At 44.4% G+C, this 12,947-nt stretch overlaps 1 protein-coding gene across 2 annotated transcripts; it reads left to right on the forward strand.

Moving 5' to 3' along the window:
* Positions 1–71: 71 nt before the first annotated feature.
* TOP3A (DNA topoisomerase III alpha) lies at positions 72–12,170 on the forward strand. 2 transcript variants are annotated; one of them, XM_085301962.1, is made up of 20 exons: positions 72–604; positions 690–793; positions 2,077–2,136; positions 2,557–2,630; positions 3,425–3,500; positions 4,012–4,120; positions 4,384–4,527; positions 5,069–5,239; positions 5,512–5,612; positions 5,746–5,820; positions 5,939–6,021; positions 6,141–6,348; positions 6,522–6,707; positions 7,229–7,358; positions 7,788–7,901; positions 7,982–8,147; positions 8,574–8,717; positions 9,014–9,136; positions 9,464–10,209; positions 11,204–12,170. In XM_085301962.1, the coding sequence occupies exons 2-20, from the start codon at positions 695–697 to the stop codon at positions 11,377–11,379; spliced, it is 2,985 nt and encodes a 994-aa protein (XP_085158088.1). In that variant the 5' UTR covers positions 72–604; positions 690–694; the 3' UTR covers positions 11,380–12,170. The 2 variants fall into 2 exon arrangements, with proteins under 2 accessions (XP_085158088.1, XP_085158087.1); XM_085301961.1 differs by having other exon boundaries at positions 72–793.
* Positions 12,171–12,947: the final 777 nt, after the last annotated feature.

Consider the following 12,947-nt stretch of genomic DNA (forward strand, 5'->3'; position numbering starts at 1 on the left):
GGGGGGCCTGTCCCTGGGTGAGGAGAGGGTCAAGGGAGGTGACAGTCTGTGGAGGGTGTGAAGAGAGCCTGGGGGGGGCAGCATGGGCTGTCAAGGGTGAGGAGAGAGTCTAGGGAGGGGCAAGGGGGCCTGTTCTGGGGTGAGGGGCTCATCCCAGAGTGAGAAGAGAGCTTGTCCCGAGCAGGGGACTGAGGGGCCTGCCCTAGGTGAAGAAAGGTGCCGTCCGGGTCAGAGAGTGTTGAGGGGGGACYCTGTCCCAGGCTGTGAGGTGCCAGAAGGAGGGCAGGAGCCACAGGTTAGCTGTTTTTGTTGGGGGAGCAGAGGTGCCTTATCCAGCTCAGCTGCTCTTTGCAGATAGGCCATGACTCCTTGAGATCTGCGCGGAGAAGGCTGTGCCGTGACTCACACACGAGTAGTCTTACTGACGTGTCTGCCTGCTGGATGCCATAGACCCCCCCACCCCAGATCACTGGTTAAAGATCCATCAAGAGGACTTTTAGGGACTGCTCTGCGTGCTAAAGGGGACCAACTCCCTGGGGAGAACTGGTCCCACACGAAGATACAATAACATGTTTTGGCGCCGTGGGAGCTGTCACCATCAACTGTAATGAACTTTCAAGTGAGGCTCTTTGCTAGCTGTGGAGTCAGGATGCTGCCTCAGCCCTGGCGTCTCTTCTCTCGGGCTGCAGAGGATATGACGTTGCAAAGGATCCGGAAAGTCCTGTGTGTGGCTGAGAAGAATGATGCTGCCAGAGGAATTGCAGATCTTCTCTCCAACAGCAAAATGCGACGGGTAGGAATATATCAGTTTTCACACGTCCTTATTGCTTGCTAATACTTCTACAGATACAGCTTAATTGTCTGGAGACGGTCAGCTCATCAGTGTGGGTTCAGTTCCAATGCAGTTCAGTCCTGGTCTCAGGTATATCCATACCTGGTGCAGCCCTGGCCTGCTCTGCAGAACTTGACACAGGTCAAACAGCATGTTCAGTGTCTTGTGCTGTTTTTGTCTGTGGCCTTTTCTGACCATGCCGGGGTACTCTAACCATTTTCATTTGTGAAGTGGACAAACACTGCTTGTCCAAGCATGTTTTGGAAGTCTTGGGCTCCTGTTTTTTTTGTCACTTAACTGCTGTTGGAATTCAGCTCTAGTTGTGCTCTGTCTCTGCCTGCCTTCTCTAGGCATTGAGCTCATCTGTGAGGATTCCCTGTGTTCTTCCTAGCTTCGCAGTGTATATAAAAGACATTATGAATTGAAACTGTCTGCTGGCATGCATTTCCTAGTCAAAAAGCACTGCTTCTGCAGCATCAGCAAGTATCAGGGGTTTATGGAAGTTCACGTAATAAAGCGAAGATGGTCTGTAGTTTGGTGAAGAGGAGTTCAAAGAYCTTGTCTCTCTACTGCTGCTTTGTTTTGTTACCATTGATAGTTTGCATAATTACTTGTTATTTTAGTTTACCTTATACCTAATAACACCTTTTGATAGAGTGCTTAGAAGAGCTAATATTTTTTGTGAGATGTTTCTAGTTCAGAATTGTATTTGAAATGCAAGATGTTGTTGAGAACTTGAGCATTGAGAGCCCTGTCAGTGAAGACATTGRTGTACTTCTATAGAAGATGCGAATGTTTGTATCTAATCTGGAAACTTCCACAAATCTTGGTCAGATGAAAGGTACTCTTGGGGTTCCTGGGATGACACCCTCGTTGTGGTTTGGAGCAGGACAGTTAGTTGGCAGGAATGAGGAATGTTTGTCTTTGCTGCTGGCCAACACCATTAAAACGAATCACTTGGTTTCTTACCATCTATCTTCACCATCTGTGGAGTAATAACCCTGGCTTCCCCTTCAGGTGTATTTTGAAAGTGTCTTACAATGGAAAGCACCATTTCCCTATCTCTGCAAATGGTATTGGCAACTTCCTTTCACCCTATCTTGCCTTTGTGTTTTAGCTACAATATCTGATTTTCTCTTGCCCTGTACTTCCGTTTGTTCTGTCATTACAGTACGTATGAACTGAGATGAGATGTGTTTGGTTTCTGTTGGAAGCCTGAAACAGCAACTTTTCTTTTTTTCTAGAGAGAAGGGTTTTCCAAGTTCAATAAGATCTATGAGTATGACTACCAGATGTTTGGCCAGGTAAAGTTACTTTCCTAACCCTTCTGGTTTAGAGAAATGCAAATTCCTAATTATCAAAAGCCATTTGTCAGAATTTATTAAATGCATATTCAGGGATGGGGACACTTGTCCAAAGAAGACACACAAAGGAGTCAGAGATTCCTTTGGCTCAGTCACTGACCTGTTGTATTCYCTTAACTCTTTCAACCTTCTATTCTTCTATTTTCCATCTGTCAAAAGCATTTTGTTAGTTAGAATTGGGAGCTAACGACACAGATTCAGGATAAGGATATGGGTTTAGCTGRTTGTGGAGAGACAATGACAATAGCAGGAGGGAGATATCACTGATTTTGTGTGAATTGAGAACTGCATCAAGACTGTGGGCTCTGGGTAGTTTTTAGCAAAAGATAGACACTAATTATCTTGCTCTGTCTTTTGCAGAATGTTACTATGGTGATGACATCTGTGTCAGGACATTTACTGGCTCATGATTTTAAGATGCCTTTTCGCAAATGGTTAGTACKCAGTACCCCCCACAGGAGGAAGGGTTGCCATTTTCTGCTTTTAATCCTGAACTGAGCAGCGTGGTGCAAGTTCCAAGACCATCCTGTAGAGCAGTGCTGATGTAGTCAACATGGAGCACACTAGTTAGTGTGACTGTTGCCTCAGAAAATACCTTGCTGGTTCCCCTGGGGCAACATATTTTTGTCAACTAAAAGAGAAAGTACATCTGGTCCAGTAGTAGAAGTCCACAGTCCTGGAGCAGGAAGGGGCTCTGACACAGTGCACTTCATTAGTCATGTCGACCAGGATGATAACTATTAAATTCTATATAGGATAATTAAAATCTTGTACCAAATGACTATTTTCAGAGTGTTTTTAAAAAAGAAAACCCAAATTCAAGTTAAAACAGTGATTAAAATACACTATGGCAGCCCCAAGGAAATAAGCCAGTTCCAACAGTTGATTGACGTTTTTGTGTTCTTTGTTCAACTGAGAGTTGTGCTGGGAAGCAAGAGTTTTTATCTGACTTGCCTCAGTTTTGTTCTCTCTACTTGAAATAAGAACTTTTTAGGGCTTTGTTTTTTTCTGTGATAACATTTTGTGTCTGTATTACTTTTGAGTAAATGTAACTCAGTATTTCGTACAAGCTCCAAAGTTGTCTAAGACAAGATCCATAATGTTAGATGTGTTCACCCTTCCAATCAATACCTGAGCAACACTTCCTTACACGGGAGCACCAGTTAGTCTCTTGCCACGTGTTTTAGTTTTTGTTTGTTATGCACACTGCGTATCTTCTGTTTACCAGGCATAGCTGCAACCCCCTAGCACTTTTTGATGCTGAAATCGAGAAGTATTGTCCTGAAAATTACGTGGATATTAAGGTATGTACTTGTAAGAGTTTCCCTGAAACTCTGAGTTCAGAGATTGGTTCTACAGATACCGTCTCAAAGGGAAGATCATACCTTTGTCCTTACCTTCTAAGCCTCTAGGATTTASAAAATTCTTCCTGTGCTTTGTAGGATTATATATGTTTTCATCTCTGACATTGAAAGTCTTCTGCTCATGCACGTAGTACAGTGAAGGAACAATTACTTTGTTAACAGTAAAATATTTTTTCTAATTGGTAATTGTGTCTTGATTTTTACAAAAAGGGTTGTTTCCAGACAACAAACTGTGTGGTACAATCCATCATGTTTTAACAAAGAGGTAGTTGTAAATAAATGACTCAGTCCTTTTGAAAGCTGCCTAATCTCATGAGAGACACGATTACAAAATGTTATTGCAACAATCTATCTCTATGGATACGCGTTGTATTTTATGTTCGGTTAGTGAGTTACTTTAAAATTGAATGGCAAAGGAAGTGCTCTGACATGTCTCATTTTCTCCTCTTAGAGAACCCTCGAACGAGAAGTCCAGCAATGCCAAGCTCTGGTGATCTGGACTGATTGTGATCGAGAAGGAGAGAACATTGGTTTTGAAATWATTCACGTTTGCAAAGCTGGTGTGTAGAGCGTCTTCTGTATCAATTTGAGTTCCATTAAAATGCTGATTTAACAGGTATTGCTGCTCAGAGTTCTAATAATAGAGACATCTCCATATCCAGGTTAAATATGTTGGTTGTAGAGTGGGGTACACCAGAAATGTGTTAAAGTATTGGAAAGCTGTAGAACAGGTTGACAACATACTCTTTTTAAGACAGCTGCTTATTGATCGCTTTTCCATTGTCATTTGAGTCACTTTTTGATTTCTCTTTTTGTCTGACAGTAAAACCAAACCTCCAGGTTTTCCGAGCTCGTTTTTCAGAGATCACGCTTCATGCTGTCAGATCAGCCTGTGAGAATCTCACCCAGCCAGATCAAAAAACTAGTGACGCTGTTGATGTCAGGCAGGAGCTGGACCTCAGGATAGGTATGTAAATACACCTCGGAGACGAAGAGAAGCTGCTAGGCCCGAGCTGCTGCTTATCCCTCTCTGAAGGAAAGTSAGCAGGAGCGTGGTAGATAGGCAGGGGATAGTCAGCACCAGCTTTACCAGTGTGCAGTTCTTATCTTTAAATACGTGCACCTGCTCAGACTACTGTATAAACTACATAGCTGGCCATTGTGGTCTTCCTGGCTTCTCATTCAACTGCACTGAATTCACGTTGTTAAAGCTCAGCAATGGATGTTTCAAAATCATCTGTGACTGAATCCCGATGCAAGAMAGAAATGCCTAAACTCCTGTGTTGCAAATCTGAAATTTTTTTCTTAGATCGGAAGCAGCTAAGTCATATCTCCTGTTTTRCTGGAAACAACACACACTTTGAAGCAAATATTAAGTTTGTTGCATAGCTGATAGGCTTCTGTGATTTAGGTTTCAGAGTATTATTAAAAAAAAAATCTCTGAAATGGTGCAGCATTATGCTCTAATGTTTTGTTACTCAATTCTAGCATTCATTTTATTTTCTCAGGTGCTGCCTTCACCAGATTCCAGACACTGAGGCTCCGGAAAATTTTCCCTGATGTTCTAGCAGATCAACTGATCAGCTATGGTAGCTGCCAGTTCCCAACACTGGGGTTTGTAGTTGAACGCTTTAAAGCCATCCAGGCCTTTGTTCCTGAAGCTTTCTATAAAATCAAAGGTATGTTGGAGGGAAGCAAGWACTCAGCTCCATCTTACAGAGTTTGGCGTGTTTGAAAAGAAAATGAAACCCTAATGTTCAGGATAAAATACGAATTGYAGGAAAAATATCAGGGCAATGAACAAACACTGTGGCAGAGGTGATTTCCTTTTTCTTTGCCATGATCATATGACAGAGTTGGAAAGATTCCCCAGAAGTGTGGCCCCATTGCCTCTGCTGTCTTCAAACTGTGTTATTACTGTATGCATCACTCAGATCTGTTTTCAACTCAGTGACACATGAACATGAGGACAGCACTGTAGTCTTCAACTGGAAGAGGAATCGACTCTTTAATCACACAGCATGTCTGGTGCTTTACCACATGTGTATGGAGGTAGGAAAGTTTGTAAATTGTATAATTCAGTATCAGCCAAACATTTCCACCATCCTTCTTGCTCAAGTTATTYAAAGAACAGTCCTTCTAAACTTTTCAAGGAGATTTTGCATTTTGCTTACTCTGTGTTTAGAATCCTGTAGCAACTGTTGTTGAGGTTGCAAGCAAGCCAAAGAGCAAATGGAGACCTCTACCCCTGGACACTGTGGTATGTTTGATACAACAATGCTAAAAAGACTTATCTGAAAGGTGCTTTTAAAATATATTTTACTTACCTCAGAATTATGCCAGAAAATGCATTTTTCTTCTGGTTCTTCCCAACACAGGAACTTGAGAAGTTGGCTTCCCGTAAACTGAAAATAAATGCCAAAGAAACCATGAGAATAGCAGAAAAACTCTACACTCAAGGGTAAGAAAGATWGATTTGCATGTGCTGGCTTGATAAATTCAAAAATAAATGGCCTTTAATCCAAAATGGGAAGTGCCTCAGAGCTCTTCCTAAAGTCCTCCTTTGCCTTTCTTCTTAAGGTTCATAAGCTATCCTCGAACTGAGACCAACATTTTCCCCAAGGAGCTGAACCTCTCTGCCTTGGTACAACAGCAGACACAGGACCCAAATTGGGGAGCGTTTGCACAGAGGATTTTGGACCAGGGTGGGCCAACCCCTCGGAGTGGARCCAAATCAGATCAGGCTCACCCTCCCATTCATCCCACAAAATACACTGCTAACCTGCAGGTGAGTTTAATAAAGGCAGAGGTAACTTGATTGTATTGCTTGATATATTAAGCTAGGAGTCTTAAAAATGTGATCATTAGTATAGTATGCCGGACCTGACATCTCGCTGTTATCTCTTGACATCTCACTAACACCGGAGAAGACTCTCACACTCYTCTACTGTTTGATTTTAGGGGAATGAGCAGAGACTATATGAATTCATTGTGCGCCATTTTTTGGCTTGCTGCTCTCAAGATGCCAAGGGACAGGAAACAACTGTGGAGATTGACATCGCTAAAGAGCGATTCATCGCTCAAGGACTAATGATCTTGGCCCGAAACTATCTGGAAGTCTATCCTTATGAGAAGTGGAGTGATAAGGTAATAGCCTTGGATATCATAGATGGGAGAGGTTAAAGTACTTGGAGTTTAAATTTGCACTTGGTTGTACTAACGTGAAAGCCTTAATGCTAAATTCAGATCCCTCTGCACAATGTCCTTTGACAGTTCCTGGCCTACTAGCTGTTTCATTCAGAGTCATCTCTGTTAATAACCTGTGCTGTATATTGTGGCAATTTTGGATAGAGTCTTTTCCTTCTGACGCAACAGTAGGGACCGTACAGAGCTGCTGCCATGTGGGGTTGACCTGACTTACTAAGAGGAGCTGTAATTGCTGTTTCGTGGTATCTTTAGCAGCTCATTACTAACTTATCCTAAGGCTCCTGAGGGCTGAATTTCCTGCAGAAGAGGGTGCTGCTGTATTACTGCATCAGCTTGCTGTTAGTGTTAGTGTTATATAGTTAGTGCTGTTAAGCTATATTATAGTTTGTATAGTGCTGTTAGTATTTTGTCTTCAGTGAATGGTGCAGAAGGTAGTTTCACAGAGATTCTCCTTTCTTCAGGTTATCCCAATATATCAGAAAGGATCTCGCTTCCAACCAACCACAGTGGAGATGGTGGATGGGGAAACCAGCCCTCCATCGCTCCTCACCGAAGCAGATCTCATTGCACTCATGGAGAAACATGGCATTGGTCAGTATTGGCAGCATTATCTTAGGCTCTCTTGAGAGTTTGGTTCATATGCTTCTCCTTCTCGACTTGTTCAACACCAGTTCTGTCCCATCTTCAGAGTAGGGAATTTTCTAAATGCCACTTCAGACAAGAAATCACTTAAATATTCAGAGTGAAGGAATAGTAGAAACCTGTGGTCAAAGCCCAGAGTCCTAAGGAGTCTGTAGAGCATCCCCAATTACATACCTCATGGGACGTGCAATTTAGGCTCTCAGCTGTGCCTGTGAGCAATTTGTCAGCCTTGGTGCCAGCAGGAGTTGAGGATGGTGCTGCTCCTGGCCATAAGTTCTTTCCCTCTTTTTGCCCATATAGCACCTTGCACTCTGCAGTAGACGCAGGGAAAAATCACCTCTTGGCATCTGATTCACCTAACAACTTGGCTGCTTTCAGGGACTGATGCCACTCATGCTGAGCACATTGAGACCATTAAGCTGCGGATGTACGTGGGCCTTACGGCAGATCAGAGGTTCCTTCCAGGCCACCTGGGCATGGGGCTGGTTGAAGGTAAGGGCAGTGCTTTCTAGGTAGAGGACAGATTCCTTACTCACTCCTTCATTTCATTCACCATGCCGTATGTTTCTCAGGCTATGATTCCATGGGCTATGAGATGTCCAAGCCTGACCTTCGAGCTGAGCTAGAGGCTGATCTGAAGCTGATCTGTGAGGGGAAGAAAGACAAACTTGCAGTGTTGCAGCAGCAGGTCCAGAAGTACAAGCAAGTCTTCATCGAGGCTGTGGCTAGAGCCAACAAGTGAGTCCTGCCTTTGCCCTCCTCTGTTTGCTTTGCTGTTCTGGGAGGGGTAAGCTTCTGGGGCTCAGTCTGGAGTGGAGTGGGTTTCCATAACACTGTTTCTCTGGTGCTCTATCCAGTATTTGCAGGCACTTGCAAGGGAAGAGATGACTTGCAGTATGGCATGCTGTCATGAGCTGGTGCCAGCTAACTGCCTGTCTGCATTTAAACTCATTGGATTAAATTCAGAGCCAGTTAAAGGAAAGGCAACATGCACTGACCTCTTTCACATTGCATTCGCAGCTAACCGATAGCAGTCATCATGCTGAACTGATGTACTTGTGTGGATGGCTGGATCTCAGAGGGGCTGTGCTGAAGACAGAAATTCACCACCTGGTTACTCTTTGCAGAGGAGATGCATAGGGTGTTGTACTTGTTTGTTTTTAGATTGGATCAAGCTCTGGCTCAGTATTTTGGACAAGCCACGGAAATCGCAGAGCAAGAGGAAGTCTACCCAGCAATGCCAGTTTCCATTCGGAAGTGCCCACAGTGCAACAATGATATGGTCCTGAAAACCAGGAAGAATGGCGGGTTGGTAATCTTCCCTGTTGCAGGAAGTAACCTTCTGTGTCGGTTTGTGTGTTGCTGGACATTGTTCATTTACCTCTTCTCTTTGCAGYGTGTATAACAGCCTGGGTTGCAGCTAGCAAACTCTACCAGCTACACAAGTTTAACGGACTCAGCTGAACCTCTCTCTCCAGTACACGTTTGCTCTTAAAAATTGTTTTAACAGTTTCTATAGCAAGCAATAGCTGAGAAGAAGAGGGGAGAACAAGTCACTGACTGTTGTTGCCTCTTCCTCATTCAGTCCGTTTATCCCATGGCAGGTTCTATCTCAGCTGCATGGGCTATCCAGCTTGTAAAACTGCAGTCTGGTTTCCTGACTTTGTGCTGGATGTAGCCAAGGATGAGAGTGTCTGCGCTGTGTGCAAACCCCATCCAGTTCATAGGTAAGTTGCACTAGTTACCCGTTAGGCAAACACAACCCTGCATTACCTGTTAGCTGTCAGGGCCAGAGACTTCCATGGGCCAGGCTGGGCAGCTCTTTTGTTCCAGTCTTGGAAAGCTGGAGCAGCACTCTCATGGCTAGGGGGTGATAAGAAGAGGAAGGAAGCCGGTGTAAGTACAGCAGGAGAGAGAGAGAGAGAGAGAGAGAGAGAGAGAGAAAAGAAGAAAAAGGAAAGAAAAGAAAGCGTAATACTAATCAACTCCAAATCAAGCTTGGTTGATGAGGAGTTATGTGAACTGGGAGACTTTTATTCTTCCTTTTCTTCTAGGCTGAAATTTAAATTCAAGAGAGGCAGTGTCCCACCCATGATGCCCCTGGAGTTTGTTGGCTGTATTGGAGGCTGCGATGAGATGCTAAGAGAGCTCTTGGACCTGAAATACTTGCACAGGTCATCCCARCCGGTGTGCTCAGCCAGCCAGCAAGCTAATCACTTGCAGGCCAACCACTCCTTTAACAGAGGGGCTGGTGGTGAAAACAGGCAGGTGAGGAGGACCACAAACCTGGCATCAGGACGCCTACTATCGTTGGGTTCAACAAGAGAAACCAGGCCTGCTCCTTCTGCAGCTCCCGGTGATGGAAACAACGCAGTGATGTGCAACTGTGGGAACGAAGCAGTGCTGCTAACTGTGCGCAAAGAAGGGCCCAATAAAGGCAGGCAGTTTTACAAATGCAGTGCCAGTACCTGCAACTTTTTCCTCTGGGCTGATCAGCAGTCAGAGGACAGAGGCAACACAGCTCTGCCAAGCTCTGTGCCATCCCAGCCTTTTGAGGGAAGGGGCCAAACAGGCTTTCAGAACCCAGGAGGAGGAGGAAGAAGAGGCCTGGAGCTCTTTGGAAGCAACAGCTCCAATTCAGGAGGTGGAGGCAGCACAGTCTGCAAGTGTGATCAGCCAGCAATCACACGCACCGTCCAAAAGGACGGGCCTAACAAAGGACGGCAGTTTCACACCTGCTCTAAACCCAGAGATCAGCAGTGTGGCTTCTTCCAGTGGGCAGATGAAAACATGGTACCAGGTAAGGCTGGGCTGGGACTTTTCTTAAAGSTAAACTGAACAGATACTTATCATATGCAGTTTTTTTAAAAAAAGGTGGCACTGTATAAGGCTATCCTAGCATGACAGCTCCTAGAGCAGCTCTTATATTTGACAGATCTCAGGTTTGTCTTTTAAAAAGAGCTGGTCAGATGCATTATAGCATTTAAAAATGTTGCTTGTAACAATCAAATCTGGTTTACCTTCCTCTGAATGCCAGCAGAATATGGGGCTGTTTCACACATCCACCAAGATCTGTGCTGAAAGTTGGCACATCTGTAACTCGGTGGATAAAGCCCACTACATTTCCAACAGGCTGTTGGGGRATCGTCCTCCCAAATTCTGGAGTTTGGCTTTGAGAAAGCTGTTTGAATTGATAGAGGGTTGAAGCAGCAACACCACTTCTGGAGATCTTAAACCTCGTTCTGTCATACCAGAAAAGCCATGCTGCTCCCTCTGGCCTAGTTTAGGAACACAGTGAAAAGCCAAGTCTTTCTGAAGCTTTGATCACAGCTGAGAAACTGAGTGTGGCTGCAGGGGAAAGGTGGTGAAAGTAAGCATTCAAAGGGCTGTTAAATCACTAAATAAGGATCTGAAAGAAAGGGCACTGACACCAGGGAGCTGTAAGCAAAGTACAGAGGTAGAGATTTGATCTGAGAGATCTTTAATGTTGGCTTCTGCCTTTTTAGACATTAGGCCCTGAAGGGGTAGAATTAAGTTTTCAAAACTGCTTAAAAACAAGTTTTACTCTGGCATATTTTGCTKTTTTGGCTGTAGACCAGAGTATGCAACCAGAAAGATGAGTTTCCTTGTTCTGATCCTATGTTTAGCTAATATTGCAAGACAAATGGGTAGTTTCAAGAACAATTTGAGTGGCTGGGACACTCAAATCCTTCATCTACTGCCATTTTGAACTTAGCTTCTGTTTCTCAAATCCTTATATCAAAGGTACTTACACCTACATTGTTTCTGTCTAGGAGCTTTTGGAGATTCTTTGAACCACTTTGGGAGCAGTGGATACTCAAGAGAATTGGGAAGTAAAGCTAAGCGACCAAGCAATCTCTCCTCAGCAGCCACTGCCAAGAAACCACGGACCTGTAGCATTTGCCACCAGCCTGGCCACACCAGGAAAACTTGCCCTCAAGACCACTGAGYCCCAGATGGACATCTCTTGAGAATCTGAAAGGTCCAGGATTGCAAACTGCYGTGGCAGCAATTGCTACTGAAAGGAACTAGTTTATAAGCCGGTCTGTGTTGAGTGCTTTCTGGAAAGGCTAGTAGTTGTCTGCTCCTGCCAAGGGACAGCATGCACTACAAGCCTGGGCAGCAAGAGTCAAACTGGCTTTGAAAGGTGGCTTCATTAGCTGGATCAGCCTGTAATTTCAGTTGCTCTTCCACYGAGTTGATCAGGATACTCTAAACATTACAAGGAAGCATTTGGAAACAGCGTGGGCCTGTAGGGAAAACGGCGCTGGATCTGCCTGCAGCTCCCACTGTGGTGGTTGCTTCATGCAGCCTGTCTACATGAGCAAGAGCTGGTTCTTAGCCACTGGGACAGCCACCAGGGCTGCTTGGCTCTTCTCAATCCCTGGCTTTCCACAGTGTGGAATTTTATTACAAGTTGTCCTTCTGAGTCGAGGTTATCTGAGCAACATTCCCCTTTTTTTCTTGTCATAGTCCAGTACCTTCCTTACCTTGGTTGTCGCTGCCTGAGAAGGATGGACAGGTGCAGAGGAGACAGATCTGGTGCTTGCCCTGAAAGGAAGGCTCAGCTGAAGTGCTCAAAGATCCTCCTTTTTAGGCAGCTCCTGAATTTGAAACTTAAGTTCTTCCTCAAGGATTGAGGTATGCCTATATGATGCTGCTAGTTAATGGATGTTATTTTGATCGAACTAATAAGGTTATTATTAAAAGATGATTTTATTTAAAGTTTGTTACAGTGAATCACTCTTAGCTCTGCCTTGTTGCTTCTTCATACTTAAAATAGTTCAGCTATTACTATAAAAGCATCCACCCAGATTTTGCTCTTTCCATTCACTCACTTATTGGAATAATGTAAGAGCTTTCTTGGCAGAAACTCCCCGTGGCTTTATTTAGAAGTGAGCTGCAGAAGGGTAGAGGAGGAAAGTGGTTTATTAGCTGCATCTGTTGTAGTGCTGCTGTCCAGGGGAAGATAGACAACTGGCTGAACCTGAAGAGAGATTCCACCCCCACCCCGCCACACACACACACACACACACACACACACCCTTCAGCTAGACTGAACTCCTTCAGAGAGCCAAACTACCTCCTCCCTCCCTGTTTGGGCTTCCTTTGTGCATCAAAGCAAGCAGAACCACAAAATTGTTTTTTCTCAAATGCTGGAGCTCCGCATTCATCTTTTCCTATAGAGCCCCTGGTACTGCTAAAGACACCTCCAGCAACCCTGCTCTTTCCKGAACACTGAGTGCTTCCTATGGGCCAGTACTAAGGTGCAGTGAGGCACATGTTTCAGCCGGCTGAAGCACTGTCTAGAGGGTAGCTTGAAGGAGAGGAGACCACAGTAGCACAGGAGGTCTCTTAAAGTCTGCGTGAAGAGGAGCACCTTTTAACTTTGCAGCAGTTCTTTGCTATCAAACATAGATCTCTGGCCTATGGTCAGGAGAACCCAGATTCCATTTTATGGTACCCTCACTCCCACTATTAACAGCTGTAGCCTAAAAATACAGGCCTGCTGGTTAA

This window comes from Rhea americana, unplaced genomic scaffold, assembly GCF_003343005.1.
Source record: "Rhea americana isolate MKP2758 unplaced genomic scaffold, rheAme1 scaffold_181, whole genome shotgun sequence".
Classification (NCBI taxonomy): Eukaryota; Metazoa; Chordata; class Aves; order Rheiformes; family Rheidae; genus Rhea; species Rhea americana.